Raw genomic sequence first — 23,295 nt, forward strand, 5'->3', positions numbered from 1 at the left:
GCAGTACTCAGCCAGCATATGTGGGAACTCCTTCAAGACTTTTGGAAAAGCATTCCAGGTGAAGCTGGTTGAGAGAATGCCAAGTGTGTCCAAAGCTGTCATCAAAGCAAAGGATGGTTACTTTGAAGATATAAAATACATTTTGATTTGTTTAATTAACACTACTAAAAGGACACCAATAACAAGAAGAGACTTGCTTGGGCCAAGAAACACGAGCAATGGACATTAGACCGGTGGAAATCTGTCCTTTGGTCTGATGAGTCCAAATTTGATATTTTTGGTTCCAACCGCCATGTCTTTATGAGATGCAGACTAGGTGAACAGATTATCTCCACATGTGTGGTTCCCACTGTAAATCATGGAGGAGAAGGTGTGATGGTGCTTTACTGGTGACACTGTCAGTGATTTATTTAGACTTCAAAGCACACTTAACCAGCATGGCTACCACAGCATTCTGCAGCGATACACCATCCAATCTGGTTTGCGCTTATTGGGACTATCATTTGTCTTTCAACAGGACAATGACCTGTGTAAGGGCTATTTGACCAAGAGGGAGAGTGATGGACCATAACTGAAGGAAAATCAGCCAACAAGTGCTCAGCATATGTGGGAACTCCTTCAAGACTGTTGTAAAAGCATTCCAGGTGAAGCTGATTGAGAGAATACCAAGAGTGTGCAAAGCTGTCATCAAGGCAAAGGGTAGTTATTTGTAGAATCTACACTTTTTTGGTTATTACGTGATTCCATATATGTTATTTCATAGTTTTGATGTCCTCACTATTATTCTACAGTGTAGAAAATAGTAAAAAATAAAGAACAACCCTGGAATGAGTAGGTGTGCAAAAACTACCAGGAACTACCAGGAGCCACCAGGAGCCACCAGGAACTACCAGGAACTACCAGTAGCCACCAGGAACTACCAGGAGCCACCAGGAACTACAAGGAGCCACCAGGAACTACAAGGAGCCACCAGGAACTACCAGGAGCCACCAGGAACTACCAGGAAATACCAGGAACTACCAGGAACTACCAGGCCACACTGGTACCACACTGAGCTATTCGTCCAGTTTATATGTTGTGCGTTTTAGTAACTTTGACTAGTAGGTGGTGCCGTTTGACTTTGTTAAGGACGCTTTCATGGAAAAGTGATCGATCACATCCAACAACAATACGTCAACATTTGTAATTGGCTGATACAGAATTTGTTACCGGACATAAATCACTGCTAGCTGGTCAGGTTAGCATAGCGCTAAATGTGACATGTTATCTAATGGGAACAACTAACATGTAGCATTGTATCACGTGTAACTATGTCAATGATTTTAAATGGTTGTTTTTGAAGTTTAAACTTTTTCTAATGTTCTTAAGTATGGACCTCGTATAACTGAGGTGTCCTCTAACCTGCTACAGTGGAATTGTGGTATATTTGGCTCGCCGGTCCTCTGATGCCTTTGTCTCCTGGGAAGCCCTGCGAGGATACAGGGAGAGAGATTATTACCTAATGATAATGATAATAATAAGAATGCATTAATTTACTGCGGGGCAACATAGGAGATCATCACTCATAAATATGGCCAGGAGTTTTTCCTGGACAGATCATATGGTCAGGAAACACTCACTGTGCTACTCATTATCTGGATTGGCATCGATTTCAATTCAAGAGATTCATTTAAATTCCAGTTGCTAGATCTGTGGCCCTGAATGAAAGAAGTGTAGTACACAGAAGAGTACACAGAAGAGTTCTTGCAAGAGTCTCTCTAAAATGTTTTATTATGTCAATACAATGGCCATCTTTTGAGTCCATCTTTGTCCATAGCCAATTTTATGTCTAGTGATGATGTCACAGTTACAGGCGCGACAGGCATGACATCACAAAGGGGTTGGCAAGGAGAGAAAGCTTTGGGGACAGAAAGTAGAGCAATCTTAATTTTAGTAGACCTTGCTACAAATGCCGCCATTGTTTAACAAAGGTAAAACAATATATATAAACTTTAAAAATGACCTTTTTAGAGTAAGCACTCAAAATATACATAAATATATTAAAAAAACGACTGAGACAAGAATATGAGGGAGGCAGTTGAAGGGCCGGTTTACAGTAAACTGTTGTGAGAATGTGAGTGGGCTCTTTAAAGATATCGATCACCCTTGGTCCTAGGTGAAGAACACCAAAACAGAATTATCTTGCTCTAAAGAAATGCAGAAGCTTCTTAGTAAATCATCCATCGCTATGTAGTAGATGGTGCTAAAACCTGCCTCTCTGTACGCTAGCTAGTCAAAAGTAGGCCTTGACTTCGACCAGTTCTCTGTCCGTTTCCTGCCCCTACTGTATTTTGGTATTTTATTCCGGATCCCCATTAGTTCCTGCCAATCCACAGCTACTCTTCCTGGGATCCAATCCCAATTAAATACAATAAAACAATACATAACACACTACTCTACCAAAACATATCTACAATACAACATTTATAATACAGCAAAATAATAATGTTAAAATATATGTGTGTGTGTAGTGTGCGTGTGTTAGCATGTGTTTGTGAATAAAGTGAATGCTGTGTGTGTGCTGTGTGAGTGCTGTGTGAATGCCTATGTGTGTGTGTGTGTGTGTGTGTGTGTGTGTGTGTGTGTGTGTGTGTGTGTGTGTGTGTGTGTGTGTGTGTGTGTGTGTGTGTGTGTGTGTGTGTGTGTGTGTGTGTGTGTGTGTGTGTCTCTTCACAGTCCGCACTGTTCCATAAAGTGTAGTTTACTGCTTGACTGAGTTACTTGATGTGGAATAGAGTTCCATGTAGTCATGGCTTTATGTAGTACTGTGTCTTTCCTGTAGTCTATTCTGGACTGTGAAGAGACCCCTGGTGGCATGTCTTGTGGGACATGTATGGGTGTCTGAGAAGTGCGCTAGATGCTTTACCAGACAGCTCTGTGATTTCAACATGTCAATACCTCTCACAAAGACAAGTAGTGATGCAGTCAATATCTCCTCCACCCTGAACCAGGAGAGGTTGACATACCTATTATTAATGTTGACTCGCTGTGTACATCCAAGGGCCAGCTGTGCTGCTCTGTTCTGGGCCAATTCTAATTGGCCTATGTCCCTCTTTGTGGCACCTGACCACACGACTGGACAGTAGTCCAGGTGTGATAAAACTAGGGCCTGTAGGACCTGCCTTGTTGATAGGGCTGTCAAGAAAGCAGAGTAGCGATTTATTATGGACAGACTTCTCCCCAGCTTAGCTACTGTTGTATCAATCTGTTTTGGGAGGAGTAGGTGCAGCGTGGTATGCGTACATTCTTATTCATTTACAGAATGAAACACTGAACAAACTAACAAAATAATAAAACGAAACATGCCGCTATCCAAAAGAGTGCTGACATAGACAAGATCCCACAAACACCAAAGGGAAATGGCTACCTAAATATGATCCCAAATCAGAGACAACGATAAACAGCTGCATCTGATTGGGAACCATATCAGGCCACCAACATACAAATCACCTAGACCTACAAAAACTAGCGTACCCACCCTAGTCACGCCCTGACCTAACCAAAATATAAAGAAAACAGACATATCTCAGGTCAGGGCGTGACAAGGAAGAGGTGTGATGAGTGGGAGGAGGTGGGAGTAGTGGGAGGAGGGAGAAAGAAAAAACAAGACATAGGAATGTGGCCAGAGAGGCAACGCAGGAATCCTTTCAAATATTCCTCACAGAACTAAGATGAGTGAAAGAGGTGAAGAGGAGAAGGGTGGAGAGGAAGAGGGTGGAGAAGAAGAGGGTGGAGAGGAAGAGGGTGGAGAGGAAGAGGGTGGAGAGAGTTGGAAAGAAAAACACACTTTGAGAGAGCAGAGGAAGACATTCCAGAGGAAAATGTGGAGAAAACAGCGTGTCCTTTTCATCCAACCAGTGTGTAGGTTTGATAAGAATAAGGATTTAAAAAAAGAAGATATGATGGTCCCACTGTCAGAGGAGAGAAGAGCAGAGCAGAGAATCAAAACATGCACAATACCAAATCAACCGCTTAGTCCCGATCCCTTGGACACTTATATAGATCTAAAAAGATTGGGGAGGCAATTAGATATGGCAATAGCTCCACCTTGACTTCAGACAGGCTAGGTGGAGTTTTTGCAATACTGGTTTCACTGAATCAATCTTTTCAGACTATGGTCTGGCTCGGGATCCAGAACGCGGTTAATACGGACCCCCCCCCCGGTTTAGAATTGTAATAGTAGAATAGACAAGGTGACATTTTGAAAATGACAGACCTTGGAGCGCTTTTTATAACCAGAAATGTCCAGTTGATCAACTATCCCATGTTATCTACATACTGTAGGTACGTTAGGCTAACCAGCTATCTACATTTTGTAGTTATCGTGAACAGATCCCGTTTACCAGGGGCCTCGACCCCCCAGTGGGCCCCATTTATTTTGTTGAGTCACTCAGGTATCATATGAACACACATTCGGCAAAATGTGGAAAATTGCAGGAAATTTGCTTAAAAACTGCAAAATGTTCCTTCCGCCACAAGAGAGGTGTGAACAGCTTGGCGAGGTGGAGGTTGGTTACTACGTTGACAAAGACAATATCCATCCGGACCTTTGCCACCTAGGACATTTGTGTGACCGGAACATCCCAAATAGTAGTTGAGTACCCTTGGTTTAGGGGGTAGAGGCTAGGGATCAATTTGGGATTGGGCTATATAGCGGTATGAGACAGGCCAGATGCAAAGACAAACGGCACTAGGTCATCAAAACAGGGGGGGGGGGGGGATTTTTTGCCTGCGGTTACATCCCTCTCGTTCTTGGTTACGTAGCCCTTACACAGCCTGTGGGTGTGTTGGGTCATTGTCCTGTTGAAAAATAAATTATAGTCCCACTAAGCGTAAACCAGATGGGATGGCGTATCACTGCAGAATGAATCACTGACAGTGTCACCAGAAAAGCACCCCCACACCACCTCCTCCATGCTTCACGGTGGGAACCACACATGCGGAGATCATCCGTTCACCTACTCTGCGTATCACAAAGAAACGCTGGTTGAAACCAAAAATTAAAATTTAGACTCATCAAACCAAAGGACAGATTTACACCGGTCTAATGTTCATTGCTCGTGTTTCTTGATCCAAGCAAGTCTCTTCTTCTTATTGGTGTCCTTTAGTAGTGGTTTCTTTGCAGCAATTTGACCATGAAGGCCTGATTCACGCAGTCTCCTCTGAACAGTTGATGTTGACATGTGTCTGTTACTTGAACTCTGTGAAACATTTACAGTGGCTTGTGAAAGTATTCACCCCCTTGACATTTTTCCTATTTTGTTGCCTTACAACCTGGAATTAAAATAGATTTTTGGGCAGTCATTTGATTTACACAACATGCCTACCACTTTGAAGATGCAAAATATATTTTTATTGTGAAACAAACAAGAAATAAGACAAAGAAACAGAAAACTTGAGCATGCATAACTATTCACCCCCCAATGTCAATACTTTGTAGAGACACCTTTTGCAGCAATTACAGCTGCAAATCTCTTGGGGTATGTCTCTACAAGCTTGGCACATCTAGCCACTGGCATTCTTGCCCATTCTTCAAGGAAAAACTGCTTCAGCTCCTTCAATTTGGATGGGTTCCGCTGGTATACAGCAATCTTTAGGTCATACCACATATTCTCAAATTGGAGGTCTGGGCCTTGACTAGGCCATTCCTAGACATTTAAATGTTTCCCCTTAAACCACTCAAGTGTTGCTTTAGCAGTATGCTTAAGGCCATTGTCCTGTTGGAAGGTGAACCTCTGTCCCAGTCTCAAATCTCTGGAAGACAGAAACAGGTTTCCCTCAAGAATTTCCCTGTATTTAGCGCCATCCATCATTCCTTCAATTCTGACCATTTTCCCAGTCCCTGCCGATGAAAAACATCCCCACACCATGATGCTGCCACCACCATGCTTCACTGTGGAGATGGTGTTCTCGGGGGTGATGAGAGGTGTTGGGTTTGCGCTAGACATAGCATTTTCCTTGATGGCCAAAAAGCTCAATTTTAGTCTCATCTGACCAGAGTACCTTCTTCCATATGTTTGGGAAGAAGGTGTTTGCTTATTAAGTGTTTACTTATTTTATTATTTAAGCAATGGCTTTTCTCTGGCCACTCTTCCGTGAAGCCCAGCTCTGTGGAATGTACGGCTTAAAGTGGTTCTATAGACAGATACTCCAATCTCCGCAGTGGAGTTTTGCTGCTCCTTCAGTGTTATCTTTGGTCTCTTTGTTGCCTCTCTGATTAATGCCCTCCTTGCCTGGTCCGTGAGTTTTGGTGGGCGGCCCGCTCTTGGCAGGTTTGTTGTGGTGCCATATTCTTTCCATTTTTTAATAATGGATTTAATGGTGCTCCGTGGGATGTTCAAAGTTTCTGATATTTTTTATAACCCAATCCTGATCTGTACTTCTCCACAACTTTGTCTCTGACCTTTTTGAAGAGCTCCTTGGTCTTCATGGTGCCGCTTGCTTGGTGGTGTTGCAAACTCTGGGGCCTTTCAGAACAGGTGTATATATACATTGAGATCATGTGACACTTAGATTGCACACAGGTAGACTTTAATTAATTATGTGACTTCTGAAGGTAATTGGTTGCACCAGATCTTATTTAGGGGCTTCATAACAAAAGGGGTGAATACATATGCACGCACCACTTTTCCGTTAATTATTTTTTGAAACAAGTTATTTTTTTCATCTCACTTCACCAATTTGGACTATTTTGTGTATGTCCATTACATGAAATCCAAATATAAATTCAATTACAAGTTGTAATGCAACAAAATAGGAAAAACGCCAAGTGGGATGAATACTTTTGCAATGCACTGTATTTGGGCTGCACTTTCTGAGGCTGGTAACTCTAATGAACTCATCCTCTGCAGCAGAGGTAACTCTGGGTCTTCCTTTCCTGTGGCGGTCCTCATGAGAGACAGTTTCATCATAGCAGAGGTAACTCTGGGTCTTCCTTTCCTGTGGCGGTCCTCATGAGAGCCAGTTTCATCATAGCAGAGGTAACTCTGGGTCTTTCCTGTGGCGGTCCTCATGAGAGACAGTTTCATCATAGCAGAGGTAACTCTGGGTCTTTCCTGTGGTGGTCCTCATGAGAGACAGTTTCATCATAGCAGAGGTAACTCTGGGTCTTCCTTTCCTGTGGCGGTCCTCATGAGAGCCAGTTTCATCATAGCAGAGGTAACTCTGGGTCTTTCCTGTGGCGGTCCTCATGAGAGCCAGTTTCATCATAGCAGAGGTAACTCTGGGTATTCCTTTCCTGTGGCGGTCCTCATGAGAGCCAGTTTCATCATAGCAGAGGTAACTCTGGGTCTTTCCTGTGGCGGTCCTCATGAGAGCCAGTTTCATCATAGCAGAGGTATTCCTTTCCTGTGGCGGTCCTCATGAGAGCCAGTTTCATCATAGCAGAGGTAACTCTGGGTATTCCTTTCCTGTGGCGGTCCTCATGAGAGCCAGTTTCATCATAGCAGAGGTAACTCTGGGTCTTTCCTGTGGCGGTCCTCATGAGAGACAGTTTCATCATAGCAGAGGTAACTCTGGGTCTTTCCTGTGGTGGTCCTCATGAGAGCCAGTTTCATCATAGCAGAGATAACTCTGGGTCTTTCCTGTGGCGGTCCTCATGAGAGTCAGTTTCATCATAGCAGAGATAACTCTGGATCTTTCCTGTGGCGGTCATCATGAGAGCCAGTTTCATCATAGCAGAAGTAACTCTGGGTCTTCCTTTCCTGTGGCGGTCCTCATGAGAGCCAGTTTCATCATAGCAGAGGTAACTCTGGGTCTTCCTGTCCTGTGGTGGTCCTCATGAGAGACAGTTTCATCATAGCAGAGGTAACTCTGGGTCTTCCTGTCCTGTGGTGGTCCTCATGAGAGCCAGTTTCATCATAGCAGAGGTAACTCTGGGTCTTCCTTTCCTGTGGTGGTCCTCATGAGAGACAGTTTCATCACAGCAGAGATAACTCTGGATCTTTCCTGTGGTGGTCCTCATGAGAGCCAGGTTCATCATAGCAGAGGTAACTCTGGGTCTTTCCTGTGGAGGTCCTCATGAGAGACAGTTTCATCACAGCAGAGATAACTCTGGGTCTTTCCTGTGGCGGTCCTCATGAGAACCAGTTTCATCATAGCAGAGGTAACTCTGGGTATTCCTTTCCTATGGCGGTCCTCATGAGAGCCAGTTTCATCATAGCAGAGGTAACTCTGGGTATTCCTTTCCTGTGGCGGTCCTCATGAGAGCCAGTTTCATCATAGCAGAGGTAACTCTGGGTCTTTCCTGTGGCGGTCCTCATGAGAGCCAGTTTCATCATAGCAGAGGTAACTCTGGGTATTCCTTTCCTGTGGCGGTCCTCATGAGAGCCAGTTTCATCATAGCAGAGGTAACTCTGGGTACTCCTTTCCTGTGGCGGTCCTCATGAGAGCCAGTTTCATCATAGCAGAGGTAACTCTGGGTCTTTCCTGTGGCGGTCCTCATGAGAGCCAGTTTCATCATAGCAGAGGTAACTCTGGGTATTCCTTTCCTGTGGCGGTCCTCATGAGAGCCAGTTTCATCATAGCAGAGGTAACTCTGGGTATTCCTTTCCTGTGGCGGTCCTCATGAGAGACAGTTTCATCATAGCAGAGGTAACTCTGGGTCTTTCCTGTGGCGGTCCTCATGAGAGCCAGTTTCATCATAGCAGAGATAACTCTGGGTCTTTCCTGTGGCGGTCCTCATGAGAGCCAGTTTCATCATAGCAGAGGTAACTCTGGGTCTTTCCTGTGGCGGTCCTCATGAGAGCCAGTTTCATCATAGCAGAGGTAACTCTGGGTCTTTCCTGTGGTGGTCCTCATGAGAGTCAGTTTCATCATAGCAGAGATAACTCTGGATCTTTCCTGTGGCGGTCCTCATGAGAGCCAGTTTCATCATAGCAGAAGTAACTCTGGGTCTTCCTTTCCTGTGGCGGTCCTCATGAGAGCCAGTTTCATCATAGCAGAAGTAACTCTGGGTCTTCCTTTCCTGTGGTGGTCCTCATGAGAGCCAGTTTCATCATAGCAGAGGTAACTCTGGGTCTTCCTGTCCTGTGGTGGTCCTCATGAGAGCCAGTTTCATCATAGCAGAGGTAACTCTGGGTCTTCCTTTCCTGTGGTGGTCCTCATGAGAGACAGTTTCATCATAGCAGAGGTAACTCTGGGTCTTCCTTTCCTGTGGTGGTCCTCATGAGAGACAGTTTCATCACAGCAGAGATAACTCTGGATCTTTCCTGTGGTGGTCCTCATGAGAGCCAGGTTCATCATAGCAGAGGTAACTCTGGGTCTTTCCTGTGGAGGTCCTCATGAGAGACAGTTTCATCACAGCAGAGATAACTCTGGGTCTTTCCTGTGGTGGTCCTCATGAGAGACAGGTTCATCATAGCAGAGGTAACTCTGGGTCTTCCATTCCTGTGGTGGTCCTCATGAGAGACAGGTTCATCAGGGCACTTGATGGTTTTTGCAACTGTACTTGAAGAAACTTTGAAGTTCTTGAAATATTCTGGATTGACTGACCTTCATGTCTTAAAGTAATGATGATCTGTCGTTTCTCTTTGCTTATTTGAGCTGTTCTTGCCATAATATGGACTTGGTCTTTTACCAAATACGGCTATCTTCTGTATACCCCCTCCCCCTCTCCCTACCTTGTCACAACAACTATTTGGCTCAAAAGCATTAAGGAATGAAATTCCAGACTTTTAACAAGGCACACCTATTAATTGCAGTTCCAGGTGACTACCTCATGAAGCTGGTTGAGAGAATGCCAAGAGTGTTCAAAGCTGTTATCATGGCAAAGGGTGGCTATTTTTAAGAATCTCAAATATATTTTGGTTACTACATGATTCTGTATGTGTTACTTCATAGTTTTGATGTCTTCACTATTATTCTACAATGTAGAAAATAGTACAAATAAAGAAGAACCCTGGAATGAGTAGGTGTGTTCAACCTTTTGACTGGTACTATATATATGATATGATAACTGATATATATATATCTTACTTTTTTTTAAAAATGTATCTCATATAAATGTAGGCCACAAACCAGGCTTTGTTTATGTTAAGTTTAGATGATGTACACTGATGTATTCACTTTCTGGTTTTGTCTATTGTTTCAGCACTCAGCCACAAGAGGGTAGACGAAGTACCGACCCAAACCAAGATGGCAAGAAAATCTATACAGATCTAGGATCTTAATTTGAGCCAGTTTGCTACAGCAGGAAAATTATCCTGCAGCTACAGGAAATGTTAATTATTACGTGGATTAAATGTGTTCTGTATCCTCAACATTTGACACTACTTGATAAGAGTTATTATAGTTGGTGGGTGTTCATGGACTCAAAATTGAAATTAAGTTTAAAGAAATCACACCCATAGAGCTCACGCCACAATTAAATCTGAATACTGAAAGCTATAAAGCTTTATAGCTTTCAGTAATAAAATACAATATCTCCAGAATGTGTCCCTTTCTGGGTCAAATGAACTAATGGAGTTGAGCCCACCCAACCTGCTGATAATAGACAGATACTGTCTGGTTCTGGTTGAGCCCAACTGGATGATAATAGACAGATACTGTCTGGTTCTGGTTGAGCCCACCCAACCTGCTGATAATAGACAGATACTGTCTGGTTCTGGTTGAGCCCAGCTGGCTGATAATAGACAGATACTGTCTGGTTCTGGTTGAGCCCAGCTGGCTGATAATAGACAGATACTGTCTGGTTCTGGTTGAGCCCAACTGGCTGATAATAGACAGATACTGTCTGGTTCTGGGTTCAGCTCACCGTTGGTCCTGACCTGCCGATCAGACCAGGAAACCCTTGGTCTCCAGGATAGCCCTGAATGAAAGGAGAACAACTACATTAATAACATACAGTGTAGAAGTCAACATTCTTGCAGCACTTCTACTACACCCTCAGCTCGTTACAAATCCTAAATCACCCGCTACACTACAGCTTCATCTCCCACTGTCTCCCCTTTCGTTGCCAACTGTGCCCATCTGAATACAGTGAAAATAAATATCTTCTTCTCGTTAAATTTACAATACCTTCTCCTCCTTTAGTTTCCTAAAATAACCAATGCATTTCAAATCTGACAACAGACCAAACTATGGTAAACTAAATCAAATCAGTTTCCTTCAGATGCCTTTCATGCAATATCACTGCAGATTCATTGGTAGTTAAACATAGCAAAGCAATATTTTGGAGAGTAATTATTCCACACAACATTGACGAGACTAAACTAAGAGGATGGAGAAGTCTCACCTGTGGTCCAGGCGTTCCAGGCAGGCCGGTAGATCCAATGTAACCCTTGGACAGAGAAGATAAGAGACAAAAAAAACAAAAAAAGACAACTAATCAAGTAATATGGAAGACAACAACAGATGACTACATAATAACAAGGAGGACGGCTTTATGACATCAGATCACAACCGTACAGTGTTCCTACCCGAGGCCCAGGAGGACGGCTTTATGACATCAGATCACAACCGTACAGTGTTCCTACCCGAGGCCCAGGAGGACGGCTTTATGACATCAGACCACAACAGTACAGTGTTCCTACCCGAGGACCAGGAGGATGGCTTTATGACATCAGATCACAACAGTACAGTGTTCCTACCCGAGGACCAGGAGGACGGCTTTATGACATCACAACAGAACAGTGTTCCTACCCGAGGCCCAAGATGACATCAGATCCTACCCGAGGACCAGGAGGACGGCTTTATGACATCAGATCACAACAGTACAGTGTTCCTACCCGAGGCCCAAGAGGACGGCTTTATGACATCAGATCACAACAGTACAGTGTTCCTACCCGAGGACTAGGAGGACGGCTTTATGACATCAGATCACAACAGTACAGTTTTCCTACCCAAGGGCCAAGAGGACGGCTTTATGACATCAGATCACAACAGTACAGTGTTCCTACCCGAGGGCCAGGAGGACGGCTTTATGACATCAGATCACAACAGTACAGTGTTCCTACCCGAGGACTAGGAGGACGGCTTTATGACATCAGATCACAACAGTACAGTGTTCCTACCCGAGGGCCAGGAAAGCCACGGATTCCAGTTTCTCCCTTTAGTCCTTCATAGGATTGTTCTCCCTGTAAGGAGAGTTATAGTTCAAACACATGCAATACACAAATGCATAAACCACACACACACATGAGCATGCACACACAAACTCACAGTTATGCCTCTGGGTCCACATGGTCCAGGAACCCCTTTATCCCCCTTAAACAGACAAAAACAACATCAAGAGTTAATCGTGGTAGACGAAAGCCAACTCTGTTACAACAAGCCAATTATGGGTTAACTCATTCATTGCTCTGGACTTCAAGAAGAATAATGCAGTCCATATTTTGAGTCCTAATGCTCCAAACTATAAAATTACATTTCTTGGTTTCCACTGTTGGTTTAGCATCAACTGTTACGTAAGCATATAGTCTACGTGTTTCTTTGCAAAACTAAGTACAGAGAAAGTCCATAATGTTCCCATAGGCAGTCGCGCTATATAGGGTACCTTGTCTCCTTTGGGGTAGAAAAGGTCTGGAGGCTCGACGATCTCCTCAGGCCCCGGAGGCCCTGGTTGACCCTGGTCCCCCTGAGAGACAGCGGGATGAGTAGAGAGATAATATTATCCATGTTGACATGGAGAGAAGGAGATGATTAGGAAAGCTAAGGCTAGCTTTTTCAAACACAAATTCGCATCCTGTAGCACAAACTCCAAAAAAAGTTCTGTGACACTGTAAAGTCCATGGAGAATAAGAGCACCTCCTCCCAGCTGCCCACTGCACTGAATCTAGGAAACACTGTCACCACCGATAAATTCACAATAATTAAGAATTTCAATAAGCATTTTTCTACGGCTGGCCATGCATTCCACCTGGCTACCCCTACCCCGGTCAACAGTTCTGCACCCCCCACAGCAACTTGCCCAATCCTCCCCCATTTCTCCTTCACCCAAATCCAGACAGCTGATGTTCTTAAAGAGCTGCAAAATCTGGACCACTACAAACCAGCTGGGCTAGACAATCTGGACCCTCTCTTTCTAAAATTATCCGTCGCAAATTGTTGCAACCCCTATTACTAGCCTGTTCAACCTCTCGTATCGTCTGAGATCCCCAAAGATTGGAAAGCTGCCACGGTCATCCCCCTCTTCAAAGGGGGGAGACACTCTAGACCCAAACTGCTACAGACCTATATCTATCCTACCCTGTCTTTCTAAGCGTCTTCAAAAGCCAAGTTAACAAACAGATTACCGACCATTTCGAATCCCACCTTACCTTCTCCGCTATGCAATCTGGTTTCTGAGCTGATCATGGGTGTACCTCAGCCACGCTCAAGGTCCTAAACGATATCATAACCGCTATCGATAAAAGACAATACTGTGCAGCCGTACTCGTCAACCTGGCCAAGGCTTTCGACTCTATCAATCACCGCATTCTTATCGGCAGACTCAATAGCTTTGGTTTCTCAAATGACTGCCTCGCCTGGTTCACCAACTACTTCTCAGACAGAGTTCAGTGTGTCAAATCGGAGGGCATGTTGTCCGGACCTCTGGCAGTCTCTATGGGGGTGCCACAGGGTTCAATTCTCGGGCCGACTTTTTTCTCTGTATACATCAATGATGTTGCTCTTACTGCTGGTGAGTCTCTGATCCACCTCTACGCAGACGACACCATTCTGTATACTTCTGGCCCTTCCTTGGATACTGTTAACAAACCTCCAGATGAGCTTCAATACAACTCTCCTTCCGTGGCTTCCAACTGCTCTTAAATGCAAGTAAAACTAAATGCACGCTCTTCAACCGATCGCTGCCCGCACCTGCCTGCCCGTCCAGAATCACTACTTTGGACGGTTCTGACATAGAATATGTGGACAACTACAAATACCTAGGTGTCTGGTTAGACTGTAAACTCTCCTTCCAGACTCACATTAAGCATCTCCAATCCAAAATTAAATCTAGAATCGGCTTCCTATTTCGCAACAAAGCATCCTTCACTCATGCTGCCAAACATACCCTCGTAAAACTGACTATTCTACCGATCCTTTACTTCGGCGATGTCATTTACAAAATAGCCTCCAACACTCTACTCAGCAAATTGGATGCAGTCTATCACAGTGAAATCCGTTTTGTCATCAAAGCCCAATATACACCACTGCGACCTGTATGCTCTCGTTGGCTGGCCCTCGCTTCATATTCTCACCAAACCCACTGGCTCCAGCTGTCAGAGCAGCTCACAGATCACTGTACATAGCCCATCTGTAAATAACCCATCCAACTACCTCATCCCCATACTGTATTTATTTATTTATTTATTTATCTTGCTCCTTTGCACCCCAGTATCTCTACTTGCACATTCATCTTCTACACATCTATCACTCCAGTGTTTAATTGCTACATTGTAATTACTTCACCACTATGGCCTATTTATTGCCTTACCTCCCTAATTTTACCTAATTTGCACACACTGTATATAGATGTTTCTATTGTGTTATTGACTGTACATTTGTTAATTCCATGTGTAACTCTGTGTTGTTGTTTGTGTCACACTGCTATGCTTTATCTTGGCCAGGTCGCAGTTGTAAATGAGAACTTGTTCTCAACTGGCCTACCTGGTTAAATAAAAGGTGAAATAAAAAAATACGTAAAAATTATTACACAGCAAAACACACACTCACACACACTAGCATAGCTACTTACCTCATCACCTTTAATGCCCGGCAGTGATCTGCCAGTGTCACCCTGAAACACAAACACGTTTGTAAGTGTGTGTGTGTGTGTGTGTGTGTGTGTGTGTGTGTGTGTGTGTGTGTGTGTGTGTGTGTGTGTGTGTGTGTGTGCCCACTCACTGGTTCTCCTCTAGCCCCGGGTGGACCGTCTGGACCCTAGATGAAAGAGAGAGAAATATCTTAACACGTATACACATACTGTTCACCACTATATAATCTCATTAACTACATACTGTACTGACATGCAGTACTAAACAAAAGATATACATATTTCACATCACAGAATCATCTGTATTCAATAGCAAAGACGATGATTACAAAAAGCCCTATTGCTCACATCATTTCCATTAGGTCCAGCAGGGCCTGTGTGACCCTTGGGTCCCGCATGGCCAGGTGATCCCTGGAGGAAAAACATGACAGAGCACAGGGTCGTGTTCATTGGGCACAAAAATGGAAGAAAACCCTCTGAAGGGATGTTAAACAGACAGGTACTATCTGTACTTGTCGTCCAATAAGAAACCACTCATTTTCCTTTAACTAAATATTTTTGCTACGGTGTGCCCTACTGAACATATTACCCAGATCTTGTTGACATACATTTGTTTTTTTTACTTCTAATTGATGAGTCAAAAAGGCAATAAATTAGTGTGTCAGAGATAAATGTTGTAAAACACAACTGCTACTACAGCTTATATCTTTGTTTTACTAAATGTAAATTGACTGAGAACATATTCTCTTTTACAGAAACAACCTGGTGGAAGAGTTAGTGTGGGAGGACAAATACTAGTACTATCAACGTTTTCCAGAGTAACTATGTCTGAACATCTACAGTGCGGGAGGAGAAATACTAGTACTATCAACGTTTTCCAGGGTAACTATGTCTGAACATCTACAGTGCGGGAGGAGAAATACTAGTACTATCAACGTTATCCAGGGTAACTATGTCTGAACATCTACAGTGCGGGAGGAGAAATACTAGTACTATCAACGTTTTCCAGAGTAACTATGTCTGAACATCTACAGTGCGGGAGGAGAAATACTAGTACTATCAACGTTTTCCAGAGTAACTATGTCTGAACATCTACAGTGCGGGAGGAGAAATACTAGTACTATCAACGTTATCCAGGGTAACTATGTCTGAACATCTACAGTGCGGGAGGAGAAATACTAGTACTATCAACGTTTTCCAGAGTAACTATGTCTGAACATCTACAGTGCGGGAGGAGAAATACTAGTACTATCAACGTTTTCCAGAGTAACTATGTCTGAACATCTACAGTGCGGGAGGAGAAATACTAGTACTATCAACGTTTTCCAGAGTAACTATGTCTGAACATCTACAGTGCCTTCAGAATGTATTCACACCCTTTGACTTTTTCCACGTTTAGTTGCGTTACAAAGTGGGATTAAAATTGAATTAATTGTAATTTTTTTGTCAACGATCTACACAACATATTCGGTAATGTCAAGTTTGAAGAAAAATAAATATTGCATTTTAATTAATAGAAAATAAACCACTAATATATCTTGATTATATAAGTGTTGAACCCCCTGAGTCAATATTTGTTAGTCACCTTTGGCAGGGATTACAGCTGTGAGTCTTTCTGGGAAAATCTCAAAGGGTTTTTCCACACCTGGATGGTACAATATTTGCACATTATTCTTTTAAGAAATTGTCAAGCTCTGTCAAGTTGGTTGTTGATCATTGCTAGACAGCCATTTTCAAGCCATATATTTTCAAGCCAATTTAAGTCAAAACTGTAACTTTGCCACTCAGGAACATTCAATGTTGTCTAGGTTATCAACTCCACTGTGTACAGTATTTGACCTTGTGTTCTAGGTTATTGTCCTACTGAAAGGTGAATGTCTTGTTGCAAACAGGATGCATGTTTTGGAATATTGTTATTCTGTACAGGCTTCCTTCTTTTCACTCTGTCAACAATGTTGTCGATCCATCCACAGTTATCTCCTATCACAGCCATTAAACTATATAACTGTTTAAAAATCAGCATTGGTGTCATGGTGAAATCCCTGAGTGGTTTCCTTCCTCTCCGGCAAAGGATTTCAAAAGGGTGCCTGTATCTTTGTAGTGACTGGATGGTGTATCAATACACACAAAGTGTAAAAATAATAACTTCACCATGCTCAAAGGGACCCATCTACCAATAGGTGCATTCTTTGCGACCCATAGGAAAACCTCCCTGGTCTTTGTGCTTGAATCTGTGCTTGAAATTCACTGCTCAACTTAGGGACCTTAATTGTATGTGTAGGGTACAGAGATGGGGTATTCACTTAAAAATCATGTTAAACACTATTATTGCACACAAGTTGAGTCCATGCAACTTATTATGTGACTTGTTAAGCACCTTTTTACTCCTGAACTTATTTAGGCTTGTCATAACAGAAGGGTTGAATACTTATAGACTCAATAATTTTTTTTATTAATTTGCAAACATTTCTAAAAACATAATTCCACTTTGCCATTATGGGGTATTTTGTAGATCAGTGACATAAAAATCTCAATTTAATACAATTTTAAATTCAAGCTGTAACACAAGAAAATGTGGAAAAAGTCAAGGAGTGTGAATACATTGAAGACACTATACCTGTCACCTCCTCCCATCTCTGGGTCCTGGAGTTCAAAGCTGCCGTAGCTGTAGAGCCCCGTCACCGTGGTAACGTGTTTACCTGTGGTGTTCTAAGAATGCGGAGTGATAGTGAAAACGATGAAACACTTACAGATCTTCCAGGAGGCCCAGGGTCGCCCTGTCAAATATCAACAAGTCAAAGTTTGTGTAATATAACACACATGTACACACACACACACACACACACACGCAAAAGATTACTCACAGGAAGGCCAGGTCCAGATACATCGTAGACAGGCTCCCCTTTTGTTCCTTTGGGACCGAGATATCCCTGAAGGAAAGTCAAAACGATAGGTTAGGAGATATCCCTGAAGGAAAGTCTAAATGATAGGTTTGGAGATATCCCTGAAGGAAAGTCTAAATGATAGGTTTGGAGATATCCCTGAAGGAAAGTCTAAATGATAGGTTTGGAGATATCCCTGAAGGAAAGTCTTAACGATAGGCTTGGAGATATCCCTGAAGGAAAGTCTTAACGATAGGTTTGGAGATATCCCTGAAGGAAAGTCTAAATGATAGGTTTGGAGATATCCCTGAAGGAACGTCTTAACGATAGGCTTGGAGATATCCCTGAAGGAAAGTCAAAACGATAGGCTTAGAGACATCCTTGAAGGAAAATCAAAACGATAGGCTTGGAGATATCCTTGAAGGAAAGTCAAAACAATTTTGCTGATAAAGCATTCTGCTTGTGCGACTCCATCCCCTGACACACAAGATGTGTAAATGAAACCTGTCAATGTCTTCCACAGTGTATGAGACTCCTGTCAGAATGCTAGCTAGCTGCATGAAGGAAACGCGACATTCACATGCTGTACATACATCATGAAGTTATATTCTATTCTGGTATTTCTCTTGTTCGGAAACAATTGAGGGGTGAAGGGCTTCAAACGGAGTTGGGTGAAGGTAAAGACAATATGATGTCTGCCCTATCTCCAGACTGGAGGTGGGTGAAGGTAAAGACCATATGATGTCTGCCCTATCTCCAGACTGGAGGTGGGTGAAGGTAAAGACCATATGATGTCTACCCTATCTCCAGACCGGAGGTGTGGTTGCTAATAGGAGTCCCCTCACCCTGGGTCCAGGGAATCCGTTCGTGCCATGAACACCGGGGATCCCCGTCTGTCCCCTGGTCCCGTTACAGCCGTCTAGCCCCGGCAGGCCAGGATTCCCCCCAGCACCAACGTGACCCTGAAACCACACAGACAGGCCCGAGAACCACACAGTTATTGAAAGATACTCAGTAAACACCATGAACACCCACGCCACCATGTGGTGAATAACAGTATGCACTAGAAATGATTATTAGTAACTTCATTACATGAAGTATGTTTCATTTTCTCTTTATAAATAAGAACATGTGTTTGTTTTAATGTTCTTTACTAGAGTTAGCTGGCCTTTTGGTTGTAATATATTTCATAAATATGTAACCACTAAAAGGCCATAAGAGTTCAGTAAGCTAATATCAATCACAGCCTTTCTGGACAATGTAAAGTAACTTTCTAGTGTTTATAGATTTCTATGAAATATGACCTATTGTTAACCTATAATACAATATGAGTGAAATACCTTTCCTTCCAAAACGTTTCAATTAAGTTAGTTAAAAAACAGCTTTTCTGTGTTGGAATGGTGTGGGCGTACCCCAACAACAGAATGGTGTGGGCGTACCCCAACAACAGAATGGTGTGGGCGTACCCCAACAACAGAATGGTGTGGGCGTACCCCAACAACAGAATGGTGTGGGCGTACCCCAACAACAGAATGGTGTGGGCGTACCTGTGGGCAACAACAGAACGGTGTGGGCGTACCCCAACAACAGAACGGTGTGGGCATACCCCAACAACAGAATGGTGTGGGCGTACCCCAACAACAGAATGGTGTGGGCGTACCCCAACAACAGAATGGTGTGGGCGTACCCCAACAACAGAATGGTGTGGGCGTACCCCAACAACAGAATGGTGTGGGCGTACCCCAACAACAGAATGGTGTGGGCGTACCCCAACAACAGAATGGTGTGGGCGTATCCCAACAACAGAATGGTGTGGGCGTACCCCAACAACAGAATGGTGTGGGCGTACCCCAACAACAGAATGGTGTGGGCGTACCCCAACAACAGAATGGTGTGGGCGTATACCGGTCATTTAAAAAATTCATGAGAGTAGACCGCTGATTGGCCAGCATGTTCTATGAGGAAATAGCAAGTCTGTTTGAGATACAAGTTTGAGTTTTTTTTTTTAAGTGTTTTATGATTTTACTACTGTGAAAACTGAGTTTAAATGTATTTGTCTAATGTGTATGTAAACTTCCGACTTCAACTGTATGTGTTATTTTATAGTTTTGATGCTTTCACTATTATTCTACAGCGTAGAACATAGTACAAATAAAGAAATATCCTGGAATGATAGGGGGGCAAACTTTTGACTGGTACTATATATAATTATTATTAATATTATTGGACATAAAAGACCAGCAAATCAGCCCCAAGTGATTTTAATTTTGTAAATCTGTTCCAAAGTATTCCCATTAAGAAATGTGATTGTATACAAATTTAAGTTTGAAATGACTATGTTGTAAATCAAATATTATATATGTTTCGGGCTTCTTGTGGTCAGTTTGCAGTCTACAAATTATTTATAATTATGTTCCAGTCCCCTGACCATCCGCTCAAGACAAAAAAAGAAAAAATCAGCCCGCGGGTTCTGTTGAGGAGGTGCACCGCTCCACCGCGCTACACAAAAAAAGAGAGATCTAATATAAATCATGTAGCCTATAGCATATGGTAGAAACAGTATGTGGAGTTTTCTGTAGCCTAGAGGCTGGAGATCAAATGTATGACAATATCATGAGACAAGCACTTTTTACACCATGCACGTTTCTTCGGTCAAATTGCCGAACCTGGCACCCGATCAAAAAAATAACATCTGCTTCTATGTGAATATGACATATTATCAAACAATATATCCTAAAAACAGGACAGGTCCAAGTAAAATGGACAATATGGAATGGACAATCAGGCTACTCAACTGTTGTACGGGAGTACACAGGGTGAAACTCAAAGTGTGATCAGTGGTTTCAAGATTGTATTCACACATTTTTTACGAGCAGCAACACAGCAAAAAATAAAATACTTCTGCATTTCCCACTGTGTAAAAATCAGATTCTCATTGCAAAATAGACTCTTCTGATAGTGTTGGCTAGCTGATATTCAGAGCTTAAATAGCCCAAATGATTAGTCACAGGAATCAGGACTAATAAAGCCGATACAACTGACTGTTTTACAAACGGTAGGCCTTCCACATGGATGGGCATTGATTCAATTCCATTTCAGACCGGCACTGCAGGCTACAGTTTTGTAGTTTTGGGTGGGGAGGACAGCCTTTGTTTCTGTCTCGTTAGGCCAACAGATCGGCCAGGACTGGGCCTGTGTGTGTGTGTGTGTGTGTGTGTGTGTGTGTGTGTGTGTGTGTGTGTGTGTGTGTGTGTGTGTGTGTGTGTGTGTGTGTGTTGCCTCAACTGTACAAATATCCACTGTGTGTATCTATGTTGTTGTAGCAAACCTTTGAGGCATGCTCTCTTCAGGGTTGAATCTTAATTTGAGATCCCAGGTCCATAATCTGATATGTGATCTTTTCTCTAATCTCCCATATTTATGTGATATTATTTACATACTCAGATGACAAATGATGACGATGATGCCGCTGGTGATTTACTTACATTGACACCATCGATACCAGGAAATCCTGGGTGACCAGTCGGACCCTGCAATACAAAACAAGGTGGCATCAGACTGCCCACTCTCAATGACAGGTATAGAACACAGACTCTCACTCTGCATATCTGTCTCTCATACACTCATGTCAACCCAAGGTAAGACAGGCAGAGACAACATAGAAAGACAACTACACAAACATAGAGAAAGACAGACCAACACACACAAAGTCACACCCACAAAGTCACACCCACAAAGTCACACCCACAAAGTCACACCCAGACACTCACCCTTTCACACCCACAAAGTCACACCCACAAAGTCACACCCACAAAGTCAAACCCACAAAGTCACACCCACAAAGTCATACCCACAAAGTCACAGCCCCAGGTCACACCCACAAAGTCACACCCACAAAGTCACACCCACAAAGTCACACCCACAAAGTCACACCCACAAAGTCACACCCACAAAGTCACACCCACAAAGTCAAACCCACAAAGTCACACCCACAAAGTCACACCCACAAAGTCACACCCACAAAGTCACACCCACAAAGTCACACCCACAAAGTCAAACCCACAAAGTCACACCCACAAAGTCACACCCACAAAGTCACACCCAGACACTCACCCTTTCCCCTTTCTTCCCATCCAGCCCAGGTGGTCCCTCGACACCCCTCCTCCCCTTCTCTCCGTGAGGCCCTGCGGAGCCCCTGATGCCATCTGGGCCCTGTGGCCCCTGCTTCCCCAGCTTCCCTGGGGCCCCCTGGAGAGGAAAAAGAGACCTCAAGTAGTAACAATACGATTTACACAGCACACACTTCTGATCTGGGTGTATGTAGTCCTCAATATCACATTAGCGCGTTGAGCTAAAGCCTAGGCCTTAGCTATGAGAACTAACACAAGTATTCAGGTCTGGAAAACAAGGATATGTATGAGCTGAAAACATGTGTTGAATCCCTGCTACTGCACTGAGCACAAATATTACCCTTTTCTCTTTCCACCAGGAAATCTATTAATTCATCCGCAGCTTCCATTCATTCTTTTTACATGTCTTTTATTTACGAAGTGTGCAGACATCACTTTCTTATCCCGTTCCTCAGCAAACCTATACATTCATTTGTACCATCGTATCATACGTAACAGGCTACTGTACATGTCTGAGCACTAGCTCAAAGTGGTCTCTGTATAAAACACTAGAATTTCGGTCTGTCTGTGAGGTTCCTTGGGATCATGGTTGCACAGTGGTGGACTGTGGGGGTCCAGTGGAGCGAGGTGAGAATTGAAAAGTCGTACCCGGGCTCCCTTGGCGGGGAGACAGCTGCACACTGAGCAGTCTCTGCCATCACATGAGCCCAGCGTCTCTCCCTGAAAAAAACACACACACACACCAGGAAGATCCCAGGTCCACACACACACACACACACACCAATGAGACGCCATGAAGTATGATCAATGAGGCGCTGCCACACTATGACAGCCATGAAGATTGACCAATGAGGCACTGCCACACTATGACAGCCATGAAGATTGACCAATGAGGCATTGAAGAGATCAGTTAGAGGGACAGACTAGTGATGGGCACCAACATGGATAATTCAATATGATATTGATATGAGCATGGCATAATACGGTTTCACCTTCCTTTCAACCTACACTATTATGTAAACAGCATGCATGACTGTTCCTGCATGCACAAAACCCTCACACAGACCTTCTCAATAGACTCTCAACTCAGCATACTTCGTTGCCTGCTGATGGCGCATCAACGGTAGATGGGCTTCCCATTGTATTCAAACTTGTTGGGTAGGTTTTAGAGTCCAAGAACATTCACACCTGGCCTAATGGGCAACCAGTTGTCTGGACTTCACAGAGACATGGAAGCTAACAAAAAGTGAACATTTACACAATTGCAATGTTGTTGTTTTCAAACATTGCAAGTGGGGTAATCTGAGGTAAAAAAAAAATTTAAAAAGTGTTTCCGATATATATTTCGATATGATTTTGATATCAAATGGAAAAAATTCTACAGATATCGATAATGAACTTTCCATAAATTGGTGCCCAATCCCTGTGAAACGTTGCATGTTTTATGACAGAAGACCCTAAAGATGCAATTGAATTTTAGCGATTTGCTTTGACTACTTTCAACCATAGTGTAAAACACAAGTTGTGTGGGCTACACACGGTCGTATTC

At 43.3% G+C, this 23,295-nt stretch overlaps 1 protein-coding gene across 1 annotated transcript in view; it reads right to left on the bottom strand.

The window, feature by feature from the left end:
• The window catches only part of LOC139376714 (collagen alpha-4(IV) chain-like), a 78,058-nt gene that overhangs the window by 48,989 nt on the left and 5,774 nt on the right, over nt 1-23,295 (bottom strand). Inside the window, exons 4-18 of the mRNA XM_071119588.1 lie at nt 22,395-22,466; nt 21,730-21,864; nt 21,102-21,146; nt 18,462-18,578; nt 17,599-17,664; nt 17,485-17,511; nt 15,083-15,145; nt 14,866-14,901; nt 14,717-14,758; nt 12,533-12,613; nt 12,199-12,243; nt 12,051-12,113; nt 11,273-11,317; nt 10,793-10,846; nt 1,402-1,468 (exon numbers count right to left, since the gene is read on the bottom strand). Of these exons, the coding sequence (XP_070975689.1) occupies nt 1,402-1,468; nt 10,793-10,846; nt 11,273-11,317; nt 12,051-12,113; nt 12,199-12,243; nt 12,533-12,613; nt 14,717-14,758; nt 14,866-14,901; nt 15,083-15,145; nt 17,485-17,511; nt 17,599-17,664; nt 18,462-18,578; nt 21,102-21,146; nt 21,730-21,864; nt 22,395-22,466 (958 nt within the window). The remainder of the gene's footprint in view (nt 1-1,401; nt 1,469-10,792; nt 10,847-11,272; nt 11,318-12,050; nt 12,114-12,198; nt 12,244-12,532; nt 12,614-14,716; nt 14,759-14,865; nt 14,902-15,082; nt 15,146-17,484; nt 17,512-17,598; nt 17,665-18,461; nt 18,579-21,101; nt 21,147-21,729; nt 21,865-22,394; nt 22,467-23,295) is intronic.

Source organism: Oncorhynchus clarkii, chromosome 20, assembly GCF_045791955.1.
Source record: "Oncorhynchus clarkii lewisi isolate Uvic-CL-2024 chromosome 20, UVic_Ocla_1.0, whole genome shotgun sequence".
Lineage (NCBI taxonomy): Eukaryota > Metazoa > Chordata > Actinopteri > Salmoniformes > Salmonidae > Oncorhynchus > Oncorhynchus clarkii.